Raw genomic sequence first — 21131 nt, forward strand, 5'->3', positions numbered from 1 at the left:
TTATTTCTGAATAAGAACATGATTAATATATTTTTTTAGGCAAAGTCTAAACTTACTCAAAAAGGACTAGTTGATTCAGCCTATTTGTTAAAGAAAAAGCAAATTATTTAAAAAATAATTGAGATGCATTGTTTCAAGGCACAACACAATATATGAACCTTTTACTTAAATATCAGCTCATTTTACATGTATCTCATAATCCCAATTCAAGATTTAATTCATGTAAAGCAGATCAATATTTCTCAAAGCTTCATCAGCTGAAATCAAAGTACATTATTATCATTGCCCCTTTCCTCTTATCAAAAACAGGAACATGGTTTGTTAACCTTCATCATGCCTTTCTTTATTTCCCATGGCCATGGGAATATAGTTAGCAAATGTCTCCACACTAAGGCACACTCAGTGACAGACAATATTTCCTGATATACCTAGACCCCTTTTCATTTCTCCTGCCTCTTTAAGGATGATCATATAAATTCAGAAGTAATTCTATTAAAAAATATTTGAAGATATCTGGAATATTTTGTAAATGTAAAAACAAAATTACCCTGTCATTAGTCTCATAAACTCAATTAGATGAATTTTAAAATTCTTTTTAAAGAGAGTTATCCTTATTATTTTTTCTTTTTTGATTAGCATTACTTGGTATGACAAATTCAGTACTCTAAATTAGGAATTTTTAAATATTTCAATTTTAGGAGGCTTAATGAAAATCTAAGCGTGTTACAGGAGTATTTTCTAAAGGCAAACATGATTTCAAATGTTTTTATTTACCAAACTAATTTAATTCATTTTAAAGTTATTGCATACTGATTTGTTACTTGCCTGGAAGACCCTACATAGATTTCAAAAGTAAAATCAAGTATTTGGAGTGAAAAGTATAATTTGCATTTGCTATTTTCCTACGGTATAAAAATTCTCATGAAGAAAGTGCATCCTTCTTTTTTATTAATAATTCCATGGCAGGGGTGGGGAGTAGAAATTCCTGATTTTAAAGAGCTATAGACTGCTATTTCATTGGAAAAAAAAAAAGTCAACAAATTAAGTTGTGTGTGTGTGTGTGTGTGTGTGTAAAGATTTACCAAATTTAGATTTATTTTAAAACTTTAGTTTGTAAGACTTCATATAAGGGGTTTTTTGGTAAAGTATTTCTCTCTTAAGCTGTATTTAGTGTTGATTTAATTTGTTAGTTTCATCAAATGAATCAAACAAGTGAAATAAGATCAAATTTAAGGTAACTTTAACATAATTTTTTTTCAACTTAATACACTAGTAAAAGGACTTTTTGTAAATGTAGTTCAGATCTCCAGATTTTGTAACAAAAACCTTTAGCCTTGCTACACGAACACACAAATTACATTTTTTGGGGTATGTATCTCATAAAGTTCCAAAATGATCAAGTAGTACAGAATTTGAGACACACCTGATGTATCAATTTTTAATTTCTTTAGGTTTTATAACAAATCTATATGATAGAATGTGCAGTGGCAACTGCAAGAAAATGGCCAGTTTATCTTCTTTATGACTCCTGGCTTCCTTTAATAGAAAGAATCATTGAGTTTGCATTAATTAAAAGCCTCCCCAAAATATTTGAGGTTTCATTATTCACTATTTTCAAATGTTTCAGTTAAAGATATAAAACATGAGAATTCAGTATAAATGTTTAAGTATTAAAATTATAATCTTCATCTAACCTCAAGTACAGAAATAGTCCCATTAAACCAAAAGTGAATTTTTAAAATATTTTATTTCCGTCCTAAACTTTGAGCTTTACTATTTTGTACTATTTATATATTAATTTATAGTTTAGTTCGTGAATATCTTTAGAGATCAGCAAACTTAAAATGATAGTATTTTCTTCATGGTTTGACCCTACTTGCTAATTTTACTGCTTCCCCAACTACACATTTTTATGTTCAGTGACCTTGGTGACAGCCAGTTGATGACAATAGACTGATAATTCTGGCTTAAACAGTTTTATAGCAGTATCCAATAATAGGAAAAAAGAGAGAAAATGTTTCAAATTATTTTCACAACAAAAAGAATATACAGGAAATATCTGGATGAATAATTTTCTTTGGATTTTCCCTGTTTATATCAGGAAATTTTGCCAAAGCTTTCACTGTTAGTGACTAGGAATGAGACCTGGGCCTGGGCTAATTTTGGGAGATTTTGTGATGATGAACTTTGTAACCTGGCACCCGGAAAGAGAATTATCAGCTAAATCAGAGAATTAGACTAAAGACCCCTTCCAAGTCAAATTCAAAATTTCTGTAATTTTAAAAGAGATAGCATGGTACAATAGAGCAAGATTTTGTAGTCCAACTGAGCAAGATTCATATTGGTTTAAGTACTTATTAGCTCTGTAACTATCAGATACCTTGATACTTGAACTTCAAGTTCTTCATTTGCAAACTGGAATTATAGATGCCTAATTAGTAATATCATTATAAGGTTTGAAATATTCTATGTAAAGCTACCAGTAAAGTGAGTAAAGTGATGGCACTTAGTTGTTCAAACAGTGGTCAATGCTATTGCTAATTCTTTTGAGTCAGTGACAGGAATCCTGTAAAATTTATCTGAAGAGAGGAATCGGCACTTGACCTAAAGTTGAAGGCTTCAGTATTAGCAAATTTTAGGAAGATAAAGGTTTAGAAGTCTAAAGGGGGAGAAGAATATTCTCAGCACAGAGAACTGGAACCAGTTAATAGTGTACAGATCAGTCCCTTCCACATAACCTACTTGATCTTTCCTACCTCTTTTCCTTTCGGCAGGTGAACGTCCCTTCCACTGTAACCAGTGTGGAGCTTCTTTCACTCAGAAGGGCAACCTTTTGAGACACATAAAGTTACACTCTGGAGAGAAGCCGTTCAAATGTCCTTTTTGTAGCTATGCCTGTAGAAGAAGGGACGCCCTCACAGGACACCTCAGGACCCACTCTGGTAAGTGTCACTGACTCCTTGAGAAAAAAGCTAAAATATAAGAATTCAGGAAAGCGTTATAGAATAATACAGAATAACTTATAGCTTTGGTACATAGCTAGGAATGAGCTAGACAATATTTTTGTGTACATTGAATAACTGATAAATTTTGCAAGATGCATATGGCCCTTCCTTTTTTTAGACTTACAGACTTGGCAAAAAGTAGCACCGTCAATGGAAGTGTCTCTTATTTCAAGCTCTTGAAGTAAGGAGACAACTGCTCTGTAGATTCTCTATGATTTTTAATTTTATAATTATTAATTCAGTAATTATGGTTAATCCAGGATAATGGAAAATCTAGTAAAATATCATAGTTACATGCTAATATTATCATAGAGGAGATGAAAGCTGTGATATTTTTCAACTGATACAGTGCCCAGGCTGGGACCTCAGTGGGAAATCAAATGTCGCTATTTTTAAACTTGAAAATATTATGCTCATTAGAAAATTGGCTGTTAGAGTATTTTATATTTCATTTAAACACACCTTGTTTCTTTAACTCTCAAAATATAGTCATTGGATTTTCTCTGAACTTTTCTCTCTTCATAAATCATCATTAAAAAATCTAGAATAAGTGTGATATTTTTAAAATGCTGGAATATAGTACATAAAAGAGCAAGAATGATTAGAAATCTGAATGAATCTCATTTGACTTTTAGCATGAATTGCCATAACCAAGAAGTGAAAGGTGGAAAATTAATATAGAATACTCTCAAGCCAGTTTTATATCCTCCTTCTGTCCATAATGACATATTAAAATTTAATTTTAATATGAAGATATGATGGAAGTGATATTTTCATCTACATTGACAAATTGTATTAGAGAGTGCTGTGGATTGTGAGGTAATGCTTGTATTATCTTTTTTTTACATTTTCCCTATTAATCCTTAAGGCTTTACTTGGTTTTTAACATGAATGTGAAATGTGTAAACTATTTTAGACATTAACTTGTAAATTTGGAGCAGTTATAGAAAAATGAAATGAATGCAAATATAAATAAAAAATATTTTAAGTATATATAGTTACTTTCCTCCTTGATTCAAAGCAATTCCCTTATTTCCAACTATGACATATTTTATTTTAAATCATGCTATGAAAATTACATCTTTATTATAAAAATTATTCTTTATTGAAGGATGTTTTTAAGATGTGACAGTTAATTCCTTTAGCTAGCCATGTACTCTGGCTTATTAAAGCATTATTGAATTGACCATGGATTGTATAAAGCATAAATTTTCATGAACATTATCTATTACATGAAGTTGAGGAAAAAATATAACTTTAAACATTTATTTCATTCTTTACAAAGTTGTGTTACTTTTAATATCATAGTTTAATGTACAATTGTTACTTTACCTGGGATTCCTATATTGCCCTTAGAAGGTTCAATGCCTTCAAAGCTCAACCTCTCTGGAAGGCTTTTGATAACTCAGTTTGTGTTGCCTTGATTTCCTTTTTGTTCTTTTAACACATCCATCCATGTGGGTGGTGTCTAAGACGACATCTTGGTTTTTGTTTCTATTGAACTGGGCAGTTGCAATCATCATCTTTTTTGCAAATTAGTTATGACTCATTAGAGGTTCCTGGTTGGTGGCTAATGAAGTGAGGAATGAGAAATACGCTGCTCCAAAAGTAGGCCATTCCCATTGGCTTTCACCAGGCCAGACACTTGACAACACTTACATGGTTCTGTGTAATTATCAAGTTTGTGTGTATAGTGAAGCTGTTTCTGTGAAATTGCATATTTTGTAAATAAATATACTGCTACTTTGAGGTTCAAAAAAATAAAGATATGGACCCTGTAATTGCAATCATGCTATTATTTTGCAATTTGCTGGCTAATTAAAGAGAGTTTAATGGAGCAATGCGAGTGAGGAGGGTGTCATCCAGCTACTGCATCATCAACAGGTGATATGAATTCAGTTATAGTTCTAACTATAACCTAAAATATTTGCCATTGCCAATGCTTTTTGTAATAGATACAGCATAAAACATAGCTGCTAAAGTCCGTGCCTCTCCAATTTGTTCAGAAAGCCCAAATTGATCATTTATAGCTTTCTTCTTCTGCTACCAAATCCATCTTTCCCTTACTCTCACCCTCTTTTTTAGCACCTGGGCTGAACAGGATTCTTTATCTGATGAGTGACCCAGACCTTAATTTCTATAAATTCTGAGGATTTGATGGTCCTGTTTTCCTTGGATTACTGCAATTTTTCAGTAACCAGGATTATTGGGCACATTTTTTAAAAGAGGTACCCCAGTGAATCTCCTGAGTTCCAAACATAGCAACAATCCAAAACCATCTTGGTAGTCTGGAAAAGTTACCAACCAATAGCCCACTTCTGTCCCTCTTAGTTTAGCAGCTTGAGATGCCCCAGATAGCCAGGGAGTAGTCCAGTATGACAGTTCCAGAACTCTGATCCCTGGTGGAAAGAGTCTTCCCTTGGGCACCTAGCACATACATCACAGCAGCATACAAACTTTGCCTCCTTCTTCATGGTGAAATGTGCAAAGCGCAGCCATTTTCATTTATTATAGAGGACCTAATTCAACATGTCTCGACCACCAAACCCATAACATTTCACTAATGCTGTGCTTCTCTGAACTTTCTGGGGCAATTATCTCCTGTCCTCTAGCATATATCTTACTGAGGCATCTCAGGTATTTACTACTTCCTGCTCACCATGTCCAGTCAGTACCGTGAATATAATGTTCCAACTTGATGTTCTGTGGGATGTCAAGATGAACAAGATTTCTTTGGACTGTATTATAACAGAACAGTTGACCTAGCCTTAAGCTAAGATAATAAAAGTATGCTGTCCCTGCAATGTGAAGGCAAAGTGCTTCAGATTATCTGTTGATAAGGAATTATTTTCCAAAGAAATTGTTAAGTCAGTATCACCATACCTGGTATCAGGGGCTATGTTATAGTTTAATATGTGCCAGTAAAGATACTACAGCTAGAACTGCATCTGTCATTGGCATTTTGATGTGATTAAGACTGCATGCATCCACAGAACCATCTAGCTTGCATTAGCCTAATAAACAGTATAAATGGGTGTGTGGTAGGAATCCCCATGACATCTTTCAGTTTTAGTTTGCTATCTTTAAGTCTAGGGCTGTGATCTCCACTGTGGTAGCAATTAGCCTCCTGTGGCTAGTGCCACATATTGAAATGATATGTTCTTATTAAATAAAATCTATTAAAATTAATTCCTAACCTTTTTAAAATGTGGCCACTAGAAAATTTAAAATTACGTGTGTGATTCATATTTGCATTGGACAGCTCTGTTCTTGGCTTTTCATGATAGCCATGGGTCAGGGAACCAACATAAGGATTCTTCCCATTACTGAGTTTATTTGTTCCCACAATACTGTAAGATGGACTTGGGTAAAGTCTACATACATATCTTGACCTCCATATGCCCCCACTTTGAACTGGTGGACTACAGTGGCATTTTGGGTTCCAGAGATTAATGTCAACTCAGAGCTAATCTAATAGACTAATAATCTGTGGTAGGACTTGGTATCTCCTTTTCCTACCATAGAGCCTCTGTCACTCTGAGATCACATATACATTTAAATCAGGGAGGCCAGATCTATTTGCAACATCTCTCATTGTTCTCTCCAGCCTACAGAAGACAATTACCATAAAGCTTTTCAAGCATGCGGCTTCTTTCCTTACCAGTGTAATTCTTTGGTGATGGGAGTGTCCCACAGGCCCTTCCTGAAGTATGTAAGTGGCAGGCCGAACGGGGTGATTCATAATAGATCCTTTCCATTATTCTTACTTATTTGAGCTTTTGTTCTTCTTCCTCTTTGCTATGTTCAACTTTTTACTAATAAGCCATCATTGAATCAAGGATTCAATTAACCAGTCACTCCCACTTGCTCAAGGCAATATATTAAATCTCAAATCCAGGTGAATGCATATATATTGATAAATTTGGCCCAATCTAGCATTTTGGTTCATCTTCTTGGTATAAAACCCTTAAAATCGATTAATTCCCTTACATGCTAACTGGACTCCTGCTGATACAAATTGGCAGTTTTGCAATTCTTTCAGTGTATAGGCTGTCACCTCCTCGATCAGGCCTTGATTTTGGTTATATTAGGATCTAACTTATTATGAGCCTAGGGGCAATGAGAGTTAATAGGAATGAGTCCTGAAAAGAACTGCCATTTTCTGATTGGGTTCTTGCCTCAGCTGAAGCAATCGAAAGTCTTCTGACTTTATGGGAATGCTGATTTATGGAGCATTAGTTTCCTTAGATGGAAAGGTAGGGAGTGAGGACTGTGTCTTCCAGCAAGAGTGGTTTGGAAGTGTTTGGGAGCTCAACATTCTGAGCCTTAGTATTTGATCTGATAGTACCATTCCATGTTTCACTAGTCCATTGCCAAGACCTGTTGTATTGGTATTGCCCATTTTATTTAGTATGGCAATTCAGTAACCCTTCAAATCAGATTCTGGAGTTGGTTTTCAGCCTTATTTGCCCTGAGGCTTAAGTAAATAAGGACTCTTTTAAAGCTGACAGAGGACTTTGATATTCCAACTTCTGTTCTGACATAAAGTGAGCATTCAAGACCTTCAAACTGTCCTTTCTCCTTTGTGTAATCCTTCGGACCATCAGAATTAGCCATATCACAGTACACAGTCTTCACTCTACACACCACCATTGTCACTTAAGCAAGTAAAGGCCACATGCTACCAGCAGTAATAATTTGGGTAATCATATTGCCAGCAAATACCTAGAATTAGTTTTCCATTAACTCCCCAGTAAGAAAGCTATTCTGTTCTCTTCAAATTGAGCAACTCAGTGCTGGAATGCCATTTTGATTCTCTGAGGCCTTGGGGCCACTCCTGCTACCAGTAATTGTCAATCAAGGCCCTGACAGGAGTAATGAGACACTCAAATGGGAAAAATGTGGAGACATTCATCGTAGTATTTACAAGAGAATAGTGAGGCATAAAGGAAACCAACAAAGGATGGTTGAAGCACTCACTACAAGGCTAGCCATAGCAAGAAGCCATTAGCAACCCTTATGTCTGGAGGGACAAAGGAATCAAGAGATCACTAGAATTAAGAGAAGTAGGAGATGGGTCTTAAACACTGACCTTCGGTAGAGGAATGTACCCCTGCTAACCTGTGACTAAGGAATAAGCACCTTGACCGCAGTTTTTCCACCCTCTAGTCTCTTGCTGATGCCTCACATTATCTGAAGCTAACAAGAAGCCAGAGGACAAAAGAGCCTACTGATAAAGCCAATAGAAATTAGCTTTCTAAGGGAGAAAATGGCTATGAAGGTGACACAGAATATGCCACAGATTGAGTAAAATTTAGGAACTAGTGCTTAAAATTACTAGCATAGGGTATTAAGCATAATGTAATGATTTTATTTGTTTTTTATGAATATTATCAGTACAAAATATTTTGCTTCCTCCTCCTCTCCCCCCACTTTGGGTCATGACTACCCAATGTTTTAGTTAGTTATTGTGTTCTATAGTATTAATATTGCATCTTTGCTTCCTATATTTTAGATTTGAAAATTTTCCATCTACTAGGTTGGTAACAAAGAGCCTGGCATTGATGTACACTTAATGTGTTAAATGAAAAAAAAACACTTAAAAAATATATTCAGTAAATGCTAGCCCTTTCTTTTTTCCGTGTATGATCCCATACAAGCTGAAATTCCCTATTTGGAACTCTACTTGCATACTTCAGAGGATACCAGGTAGTGTCTTGGTTTTGATTGTATAGTCCTAATAGTTAGGTTATTTACAGATGATAGCTGGCATTTCTTGAGCCCTCCCTAGACACTGGGCACTGCACTAAGCACTTCCCAAGGATTATTTCTTTAATTAAAGCCCTTTTATCTGACATGAGCAAAGCTAGATATTTTATTGATTAACAGCAGTAAGTCTAGCAACATGAGAAATTTTTTTGGTAGAAGTCCTTACGTTTATATTTTTAAAATGTAAAAACATAATGCATCATCTCTAATTCCATTTTCAGTGTCTTTAAGAACTTAGACCCTTGTGATGCCATCAGACTTCTATTAAATTTTTAAGATTTCTCACTAATTTTTATGAGTATCTTTGCCCACCTCTAATTATTTAGCATTTTTTAAATCAACTCACCTTTACTGAATCTTTCCAAAGTGACAAAATTAGTTTTTAGAAACAATTTTTTTTGTACTTATTTCCTTGAAATATGGATATTTAAATAATTTACATAATTATAATAGCAGGTAGAGCCAGCATAAATAGGTTTGGCTAGAACTAAACTGACTCTTAGTGACTCTCTAATTCAACCACTAGAAGTGTTTATGTGGGGGCATGCAAAGAGGGGCCTACAAGCGCCAGGAATTCAGTGTTTCAGGAAGAAGCAGTCAGTCAAGAGAGCTTTTTGCTGTTATTATTTTTATTTTACAGGTGAAGAGACTGAGGCTCAGAGAGGTCTCACTGCCAGAGCCTAGAGTCACACCAAGACCGTCAAACTCCAAAATCTATATGTTATGGGATAAATGATACATCCCCATATGTTTATTCTATAAAACTTTATTAACTCAAAATAACAAAAAAAAGTACATTTAGAAGAGGTCAAAACATCTGAGTTTGGAATGGGCTCAGTGCAAATTATTTATATGACTTTGTCAAGTCACTTAATTTGGTCTTTAAATCTCCCCATGCTCCCAATATTATGTGATGCTAAATACAATGTATTATCTTTTCTCCCTGAACCTGGCTGCTGATTATTCAGTACAACCAAATCTTGAAGAGTAAAAGAGTGGTCCCCACCCCCACTTTTTTTTCTTATAGTTTGCTGTGGTTTAACTTTCAGATAGATTTGTAAAAAATGGAATAGGTTTTAAGTTTTTCCAGTGATCTTCAGAGCACCACTATTACTTCTCTGCAACTATCTGCTAACCTATATTTAAGAGAGAGCCTTGATATAGACAGTTTCTGATTTTGTACTTTTAGCTCCAGGTATGCAGAAGTTTACTTAAAACACATTCCCATTTAAAAGTACTTTTTACAAAGCCCCATCTGTTGTGCTGAACACCAGCAAAAGTGTAAAACAATGTTGAATTTTCCCTCCCTCACTGTTGCTAATTAGTACCTGAATAATATTTTTTACACTGGCATAGAAAATGGGTTTTAGTTTACAAAACCCCGGTTACTTGATTTGATTGAATGCTTTAAATTTTTATTACAATCATTGATAACATTTTTTTAAAATTGGAAGGATGTCCAGTTTTACAGATAATAAATCAGAACCCCTTAAAGAATAATAATACTTCAGTAGTGTTTAGCAGTATTTGCCATGGAAATGTTCATTTTCTAACAATTTTTGAACAGTATAATTTTATTACTTACGGAAACATATCAGATTAATATGATAAGGCTTTTTTCGGTAGCAGATAATTTTTGTCAGTAACTCCCATATTTTATTCCCCACTTCTTAAGATAATAACAGAAGAAATCATAACCTTTCTTGCTTCGGTTATAGCAGTGACGTATCCTATTTCTGAAATAGTGTCCATTCACGAAAAAAGAAAAAGGTGAAATGACAGAATCTAAGTTTAGTTTGTATAGCAATCATCAGTGTGTGATGTTTTGTTTTTTAAAACCATTTTCATTTATTATGGGTTATTTAGAGCTATCCTACTTGTCTTGATGCTGGATATTTCATTAGAATTGCTTTATTTTATTGCAATATGTTGGCTAAATTTAAACATATCTAGCAAATGAAACCCTCTTTCTACTTTTGCTTTTTGTAACACTCAAAACAAAATGACTGGCTGAGAAAGGAAAAAAAAAAAAACATCTTTTTACGTGTGAAATTTAAATGACATTCTAAGAGGGAGTGGGAGGGAATGGGAAGGAGAGAGAAATAAAGAATTGGAATGTATCATCAGCGATATATCAGCTGAAGATCACAGTCAAATTTTTTGGCCCAGTGAGAAAATAATCTACACTCTTGTATACATTATAAGGGTATAGGAAAATAAAAGCTACTGGTTTATACTTAAAACACTATCAATTAATCTTAAGATTTACCAAATTATCTGATTTGCTTAATGTAAATTTATAACATATGACATTTAAAATATTATGTGAGTTTTTAATGATGAATCAGTAAATCAGTACTCCTGCTACAAAAAAATGATTTTTTTTAGTTTTGTCTCTTAGATTTTTAGTTTAACAAGTAATTATAGTCCTTTCATTCCTAGAAATTTGATTGTGTGCTTCATACGTTATATATTGCTCCTTTTAATTGTCTTTATTATACCCAATACACTGGGGAAATAGTGTTTCAATTAAGTCTTGGACCCCTACTAATCAAAATAATACTTAGCATACTTGTTATTTTTTTTTTTAATCTAGGAGGAACTAGAATTGCATATTTTTTTCTAATTAGTATTTCAGGTATATGTGTCACATACTGTAATGCTGTGTCCAAATTAAATATTTAAAACAGGATAGAAGATTATTTTTAATATATGGAAATTTGTATAGTATATATACATTATAAATTGTTATGTATAAACTGCAAGGAAGAAAAAGTAAGAATATCTCTCTCACAGTCTCAAATGTTTTTATGCCGTATTTAAAATTCAGGTGTCCATAGAATTGTACTGGATTCAGATTATTACAAAAATTATTTATCACTTAAAAATGGAATCTTTTTAAAACTATGAAAATGAAAAAAAAAAAAAACTATGAAAATGAAAAATTCTAATGTCCCAGGGAAATTTATTCTCTCTTATATTCTAAAAAAAACAAATATTCCTTAACACTCAGATATTTTCAAAGATGCTTGCTTGTTGTAACACTAAAGTATTATTCAGAGATATTTAAATAAAATATCTTTGAGTAAGCAGAGAAGTGTAAGAATTTATTTTTTTTAAAGATTTATTTATGAGAGAGTGAGCGGGCCGGAGGGGAAGGGCAAAGTGAGAGGGAGAGAGAGAAAATCCTCAAGCACTCCGTGCTGAGCACAAAGCCCAATACAGGGCTCTGATCCCAGGACCCTGAGATCATGACCTGAGCCCAAATCCAGAGTCAGCCACTTAACCTACTGAACCACCCAGGTGCCCCAAAATTGCTTTTTTTTTTGTTCTTCTCATTTTTAAAAAAATAATTCCTTTGGTTTTCAATAAGACTTACGTATAATATTCTGAGGAAAACCTTAGCTTTCACTTAAACCAGTACTTATTATATAATTCTTTATTTGGATATATCATCTAAAAATAAATACTTGATAAAATTAGGTTACATGATATGTTTGTATCATCCATATCTGTACATATATCTGTATATATGCAGATATATCACATAACCCTGGAGTTAGAGCTGTTTGAAGAAACTTCCAGTGTCATGAAGTCTTCATCTTTTTACGTAGGGTCAATAAGCCTATGTTATTCTAAACAGATATCTAGCTTATTTACGAACACCTTAGGGATGTTGATTTTTACAATATTACTTTGTAACCTATTCAGTGTTGGACAATTTTTAGCCTAAGAAATTTGTGCTTTGTGTCTAATTGTCAGTTTAAAACTATTTTGTCCTATAAAAAGCAACTGGACCAGATGTACCATATAAATATCCATCTGTTAAAACAACAATAACTTCCCCCTCGCTGTACATTTTTTAATTCTATTATACAAGGACTGCCTTTTAATTTTTCAAGACCCTGTAATCCCAAGGACTATATTTTTCCCATAAAAATAGCTCAGAAGTATTGAATACTTGTATTAGTTCCCAGTATTGATTTTTTGAAAACATTATCAGTTAAATACTGCACTGCCACAAATTCATTTACACATTTTCCCTTATTTTTAACTCTTTTATTCAGTTATGCTTTTAACTATTATGAGAAAATACCTATAATATATGACTCTGCCTGTTTTTGAATATATTTGAACATTCACCGTTAGTAGAATGTTAACCAACCAACAGGCATTTTTAAAGTTTAAACTACATCCTCTGAGAGAAACTGCTAAGAGGAGATAACTCCTCATCTTCAAATTCTTAAAAATAAAGCTCAAAAGTAGTATCTGGCTTGGAGTGAGACAGAGCTAACCTTTGACCATATTATTAAAGAAACAACTTAATGTCAAATGCTCTAGTTTTAAGTCTTCTCACATGAGACAGTCTGTTAATTCACCATAAGAACGAAATGCTTTCAAATATATTGTCATGTCTTGCTACGGGATTCACTACCACAGCCACATCATTTCCTTTAATTGTGGACTGATCAGGAATTCCATAAACTAGAAGGGATTCTAAAGTGCCTATAGCCTTTGTAATTGCTCTCCATCTTGTTTTATTAAATTATCTTTCCCTCTTATGTCTCCTTTTGCCTTCTACTGTCTTTTTCATAGATTTTCCCCCAGTCCTTAAATGTTCGCTTCAGTATTGCTTCATTTTTTGAGGTGACTGCCAGAAAAAAGTATGTAAATAAGTACCATTAGTTTGTATACATACAAAATTACTTGTATAACATGGAATTGCTGCAGGTTATAGACCTTTGAATGTTAACAATTTGATTGTGAAATGAGTGAAGAGTAAAACATGTCTGAAAATTAGGTACTTGGCTAAAAGATTATCATTATCAGTTATTTTCATACGGACATTATTTTGAAACAAGATCATCATGACTTTTCTATCAGATTTGTCAGAGACCCATTTTAAAAATACTACTCCATGAAAAAAAAAAAAAAAAATACTACTCCATGGCCCGATACAATGATAGACAAATTGGATTAAATTATGCTGGTTCAGAAATTGAATCTAGTGTAGCTCATTCATAACAGTGATGATGCATTAAGTGTAGTATAATTTGTCCTGCAGACTTCCCATGAGAAGGAACTGTTTTCACCTGATTGTAGACCTGGCACCTGGCCCACTTTCTGGGTGATCTCCCAAGTGTGAACTTTCCCCACCCTCCACCCCTCCTTTCCTTCCTGGAGGTGCTCGGTAGAGGTGGATTACACTGATAATACACAAGCAGTGTCAGTTGCACACATGATTTGCATAACTGTGCTGTGCTGATTTCACCCAAGTCCTGATAATGATGCCCGTGGTGCCTCTCTATATGCTTTGCAATAAACACTAGAGAGAGGGGATGGGATTAGTATTTTCATTCCTGACTCTTCAAACACACCCTTAAGGCCCTGCCCATTGAAATATGATCAGGAGGGAAAAACCACCCTCAGTCAAGCTAGCTGGTAAGGCTATCCGTGTGATTTCTATCCAATAAGTAGAACGCTTTTCTTTTCCAGACCAATAGTCATTATATACTCTACCTTATATATCCCTCAGAAATTAATTTTTCTAAATAGCATACACAATCTCTTTTTTCAAATATCAGTCATCATGCTTCTTTAAATTTCAAACACATTTCCAGAAGGAATTATTAAAGAGAAGTCTTTCTTCTTACAATACATACTCATGTGATGTAGTACTTGACTTTGGTGCATTCTTAGATCAGTTTACTGCTGGAACCTTTCCTTCTTACCTTTCTCTGTTAGGAATTCTGAAGAAATAGGCAAGGATCGTGGAGCTATTTCTCATTCTTCCCAGTTTTCTACAGACATTGTCCTCATTACAAATTGACTAGCACAGTTTTGTACCCTGCGTGGATGTTGATGTGGACAGTCTGAATTTGTGGCCATTTCATATTTTCTCTTCCACGTCCCTGAGTCTATGGGCCTGGCACTCTTGAACTCATGGCAGAAGTGGAAGGGCAACATGCCAGCTTCATTACTCAGTGTCCAAAAGGGCACATCACACTGTTTTTTTGTTTTGTTTTGTTTTTTTGAGGGTTTTTTTTTTTGGTAAGCTAACCTCCACCCTCTCCTTTTATTTTTCCTACTTGATCCGTGTATATGAGTCAAAAAACCTGTTCATCCACAACCTGTGCTGTCTTGCCAAATCTTGTAAGAAAACTCCCAAATGGTAAAACAAAAAACAAAAAAAAAACTTACAAATGAGGTATATAAAAACCAATATCATTCATTATAATCCTATAATACATATTTAGAAGATAATTAAATCTTTATTTAGAGTATCATAAATCATCTATCAGAGTGGTAATCCCTTTAGTTTGTTCAGAAACATGATGATAAATATATAAATAAGAATGAAAAATCCTAAGTTCAGCATCTCAAAGAAGAGATCTTATGCTGTTTTGCATCTGCATCCCTTAAACTGTATCAAATGAAGGAATGTTCAGTTGGACATTCTTGCATTAACTAGAAAGTTAGTTTAAGATTTGTAGAGGTCAGTGGTGGTTATATGTATTTCCTAGTAAATGATAAATGTCAGTCCATTACAAAAATAAAAGTTAATAGACAAGCACTATTTTGAGGGCCTTATTTTACAGATAAGGAAAGTCAAATTTAAAGAGGATGAGCATAGCATAATGTAGAGAGAAATTGAATCATTCATTATGTTGTACACTTGAGACTAATTTTAACATTGTGTGTCAACTATACTCAAAAAAATTTTTTAAACAGATAAATAAGAGAGATGCTGCCTGACATCCCCACAATCTGTAGTTTTAAATATTATATGTATGGTTCTTTATGTAAAGCTTTATCTTATTGAGGTTACTATACTTTTACCTAATGTCTTTATTCATATTTTGCCCACAACGTATACTATTTGGATTTTTATTTTAAACATACCGCACACATACACACATCCATACACCAAAATGCTCACTATAATAAAACTAAAGGATCATATCATGCTGAAATAAACAAAGATTTCCATAATGCTTGAAGACATGTAGAAATTTAAGAGCAGTATAAATTATCTTTGTGAGAGTACTTTTTAAAAAATTATGCTCTGATATAGTAAAAACCTTACCATTAAAACCACATCTGCATATTTTATGCAACTTTTACTCAGGAAAAGTTGGGATATAAACTCTGGCTTGCCTGACCCCAAGAGCCTATGATCCCCACTACCATACTCCTGCTTTCCGATCTATTCTTGATATAGCAGCCAGAATTCTCTTTAGAAACTCTGCTTAAATCATGTGATTTCTCTGCTTAAAATCTTTTTTTTTTTTAAAGATTTTATTTATTTATTTGTGAGAGAGAGAATGAGAGAGAGCACATGAGAGGGGGGAGGGTCAAAGGGAGAAGCAGACTCCCTGCCGAGCAGGGAGCCCGATGTGGGACTCGATCCAGGGACTCCAGGATCATGACCTGAGCCGAAGGCAGTCGCTTAACCAACTGAGCCATCCAGGCGCCCCTGCTTAAAATCTTTTAATGGGCTTCCACTGCTCTTCTAATAAACTCAAACTGCCTATCATAGGGGAACTGCTTCCCACCTCCTGTCTGATCATATACCACTCTATCCCTCGCTCTGTGTTTTTTGCCACCCTAGGTTCCTTTATTCCTTTCTACTCTTGGGATTTTGCACTGATGATCCTAGAAGTCTCTCCCTTCAGCTCTTTCCCAGTTCTTGGCATGGATGCCTCATTATCCTTCAGATATTTGCTTTAAATGGCTTCTCCTTGGAGTGGCCTTCCATAAGCACCCTACCTAGAACATCCCCCTACTCATTCTCGATTTTGCTGTCTCTGTCTTAAAGTCTTGTAAAGCTTGAATCAGAATCTGCAGTTATCTATCTTGGATTTTTTTGTTCATGCACATGTTGCCTGTCTCTCCCCACTGTCATCTGAATGTAAGCTCTGTGAGATCATGGACATCCTCTGTCTTATTTATTAATGTATCCCCAACTCTTTGAATGGTGCTTGGCGCATAATAGATAACAAAAAGGTTTTGTCAATTAATTGAAAAAATAATCTGAAAATATATATAAATTGAAAGACAAAATAATGTTTTTATTTCATTCTTGAACAGCCACAATTTTTTACTAATGGGAGTGTGCACTTGTTGGACACTGCACAACTTACCACATCTTGGAAGTAGACTGGATACCTCCACTCTCATTTCCTGTTCCACATTTATCTTTACATAGTACCTGCTTTGTGTTGCTGCAACTCCTGAAACCTAGCTTCACAGAGATGTGACATCATTGAAAAAACTATAATGTGCTATGTTGAAATTGTGAGCAAGTAGTTAGTGTGGTGTCTGAGGGATGTTGAATATTATTATTTCCCTCAAAAATTTAAAATATCCTGTGCTTATCTTGCTTTACAATATCCTTCCCCAGAGTGTGCTTCAGTGTCCCATTAAAATTTAAGGATCACAGGCTTAGCACATTAGAGAATTATTATTTTAATCAGCGTTCTGTTTGAGAGTATGGTCAAAAGGCCCTCTCATACGCTAGTAGTGTGAATACGAATTGGAAAAATCCTTTTTGAGAACAACAGGGATTGAGAACATTAAAATTGTTTATATAGAGGGTTTATACAATAAAGCAGAAAACCAATTCAGATATTATAACTTATGGGTACTAAAACCAAAAAAAATATCAATTGTGCCATATTTCAGCGCTCATCTTTCTTCAGATTAAATTCTAATTCTGTAAGCAATTGTCAAGTAAAATCAGATACCAAGTTCCCTTTTTTGCATTATAAATATAGGACAGTGGGTGCTTTTAATTTTATTAAAGGAAAATGAATGTGCTATATGCATGATGCTGTTGCTGATTTTATATGTATCATGACAAATGGTAAATATGTTTTCTGTATATAGATGTGTTTTTTGCATGTTTATGTGTAAACATACATACATCTATATAAAGAATAAAACATTTACCACATATATTAGTGCTATTGTAATTTGTTTTATAGGTTTCACTAGGATAACTCTTGAAGTGACATATTTCAAGAAAACATAAGTGAACGAGACTTGATTGTGCTATATACCTTCATAACACCCTATGAATTTATGGTAAACATTCCTACTTCAAAATTATTTATGGTTATTTGCTTTGCTCTTCCTTTTGGGTAGGTATATGGGGGTTTTAGTACAGGGGCAGGTATTTATCTCTAATTCCTAATAATGACAGATAGAGAAAATTCTAACAAATGCTAGCAAATTTTTTTCTAATTGAATTGTCAGGACTGTCAAATTTTATTTACTGCATCTTCAATTTATAATTTATTGCTCAGGTCAGTTCAGTAATCTCTACCTATATTTCTGACAGGTTATATACTGATACTTCTCTTTTTGTTAGTGTAGGATTTTTGTGAGGGATAGTAGATCAAAGGAGACTATATATTAACTTTTGAGATAGTTGGGAACACTAATCCTGCTATCTTCTGTCTTAGAATATTTATTATACTATATATTATTATTTACTATAATACATATTATAGAACTTTATATATAATAAACTTCATTTCAGTTACCTGAATTGTATTGGTAACAAAATTTACAAGGTTAGCATGACTTTTTTGGTATTTAACCCAATTACATATATAACTTCTGCTTTCAAGCATGATGAAGTATTAGGAACCAGATTTACCCCCTGCTCTGAACAATTAGAACACCAGACAAAATATATTAAATAACTTTCAGACATTGAACAATTGGTACTGCAGAACTAGGATTCCAGAAAGTAGAAAAACAAACGTGGTGAGTCCTATGATTATCCGAGCTTACTTCCTAGAAGCAGTTTCCAAGCCATGCTTAGGAACAGGAAACCCAAACAGAGCCAGTCAGTCTTGCTGATTTGGAGACAGATCAGAATCCATGGAGACCAATGCTCTTGGAGTATAGAATATAGAGGAATATCAGGAGGAAACTGCACGGAAAAACTGTGGAGTTTTGCAGAAGCCTCTTTGACTCTTTGGCTAAATAGTAATCTACCTATGTATATGAAGAAGCTACCTGCAGCTGGGAAAAGGAAGAAAGCAGAAGGCCAAACAATTCCTGGAGTTCATACAGCAGTGAGAATAGTCAATTCTCTCCAGCCAATGTGGAAAGACTTTGTAATCGTCAGGTCATTGAGTAAAATCCTCAGAAAGTTTATTGCTTTCATACTGGGACTAAATTAGTCTTTAGATTAAAGCATGCTCTGGAACTGCCTTGAAGCATTAAAGCAAACATCAAAAAGGTTGAACTGACTCCAAGTAATGTAATGGCATACAAGAATAAATGAACCACAGTTTAAAGAAATGCAACAAAATCTAGAACCTACTAATGTAAAATTCATAAAATCTAGAATGCCACTAAAAAATTAACAGATATACATAGAAGGCAGAAAATATTACCCATAATCAGTAGAAAAATCAGTCAATAGAAATAGACCCAGAAATGCCCAAATGGTGAAATTAGCAGACAAGTTTGATAAAACAGTTGTTATAAATATACTCCATATGTTCAAGAATATAAAAAAAAATGTGAATATGATGAGAACAGAAGTGATACTAGAGGAAAATGCATAGCATTCAGTGTTTATATTTAAAAAAAAAAAGAAGGTCTCAAACCAATTAACTAAGCTTCCTTAAGATATTACAAAAGAGCAAATTAAATCTAGAGAATGTAAAGGAAGGAAATAATAATTTTAAAGGCAGAGATCAATTAAAGGGAAAATAGGAAAATGATACAGAAAAATCAATGAAATCAAAGGCTGATTCTGTGAAAAGATCAATAAAATAGATAAACCTCTAGCCAAGATCAATCAGTACAAAAACACAACACTCAATTTACCAATATCAGAAATGAAAATTGGATGTCACTAAAACTCCTATAGCCATTGGAAGTATAATACAGGTATATTATGAATAAGTTTATGTCAATAAATTCAAGTGGATGAAATAAATTCTTTGAAACACAGAAATTATCCAAGCTCACTCAGAAAGAAATACTATGATAGCCTTATATTTATTCTAGAAATTGAAATTATAGTTAAAAACCTTTCCACAAAGAAAACTCCACATTACTTCACTTGTAAATTCTGTCAAACATTCAAGGAAGAAGTAATTTAAGGAAACATTAGGGAAAAAATGAAGGGGGAAAAATGCTACCAAACAGATTGAGTTCAGCATTACCCTGATACCAAAACCAAAGGAACTATAATAAAAGAAAACTATATAGCCATATCCCTCATGAACACAGAAACAGAAATCCTTAACAAAATTTTAGCAAATAGAATTCAGAAATACATAAAAAAGGATAACATATCATGACCAACTGGGGTTTATCCCAGGGATTCAAAGTTGATTTGACATTAGAAGAATATCAGTGTAATTCCCCATATTAAGAGACCAAAAAGAAAAAATAAGAGAGAGAAAAAGAAGGGGAAAAAAATATATATATCTTTGGGATGCCTGGGTGGCTCAGTCGGTTAAGCGTCTGCCTTCGGCTCAGGTCATGATCTCAGGGTCTTGGGATCGAGTCCCGCATCGGGCTCCCTGCTCACCAGGGAGTCTGTTTCTCCCTCTCCCTCTGTCTCTTCCCCCTGCTCGTGCTCTCTCTCTCAAATAAATAAATAAAATCTTTAAAAATATATATATATCTTCAAAGATGCAGAAAAAGCATTTGACATAATTCAGCGTTTATTCATGATAAAAAAAATTCTCGGAAATAGAACAGAAAGAACTTCCCCAATATGGTAAAAGCCATTTTTGGAAAACTTTGAGCTAACATTATACTATTAATAAATGAATGAAAGTTTACCTGTTAGAATAGGAACAAGGCAAGAATAGATCTCTCCACTTCTATTCAGCATTGTACTAAGTGTTTTGTCAATGCAGTATGGCAACAGAAAGAAATAAAAGACATATGAATTGCATTGGAATAAGTATGACTATATTTGGTTTTATTTTTTTTTTTAAAGATTTTATTTATTTATTTGAGAGAGAGAGACAGAGAGAGAGAGCACATGAGAGGGGGGAGGGTCAGAGGGAGAAGCAGACTCCCCGCCAAGCAGGGAGCCCGATGCGGGACTCGATCCCGGGACTCCAGGATCATGACCTGAGCCGAAGGCAGTCGCTCAACCAACTGAGCCACCCAGGCGCCCTATATTTGGTTTTAGATGATATAATCACCTATACAGAAAAAGCAAGGAATTGACCCCCCAAAAATTAAAACTAATGAGTGATTTCATTAAGATTATAAGAAGCAACATCAGTATAAAGAAATCAAACTTATTTCTATGTGCTCACAATGGACAACTGGAAACTGAAATTTAGAAAGCAACATCATTTATTATAG

At 34.1% G+C, this 21131-nt stretch overlaps 1 protein-coding gene across 8 annotated transcripts in view; it reads left to right on the plus strand.

Moving 5' to 3' along the window:
- The window catches only part of IKZF2 (IKAROS family zinc finger 2), a 154447-nt gene that overhangs the window by 101811 nt on the left and 31505 nt on the right, over window positions 1-21131 (plus strand). For all 8 annotated transcript variants that reach the window (XM_081813688.1, XM_081813685.1, XM_081813683.1 and 5 more), the window contains one exon: window positions 2775-2942. In XM_081813688.1, the coding sequence (XP_081669814.1) occupies window positions 2775-2942 (168 nt within the window). The remainder of the gene's footprint in view (window positions 1-2774; window positions 2943-21131) is intronic.

The sequence above is a fragment of the Leptonychotes weddellii genome, chromosome 3 (assembly GCF_054177405.1).
Source record: "Leptonychotes weddellii isolate Sample4059 chromosome 3, ASM5417740v2, whole genome shotgun sequence".
NCBI classification, from domain to species: domain Eukaryota; kingdom Metazoa; phylum Chordata; class Mammalia; order Carnivora; family Phocidae; genus Leptonychotes; species Leptonychotes weddellii.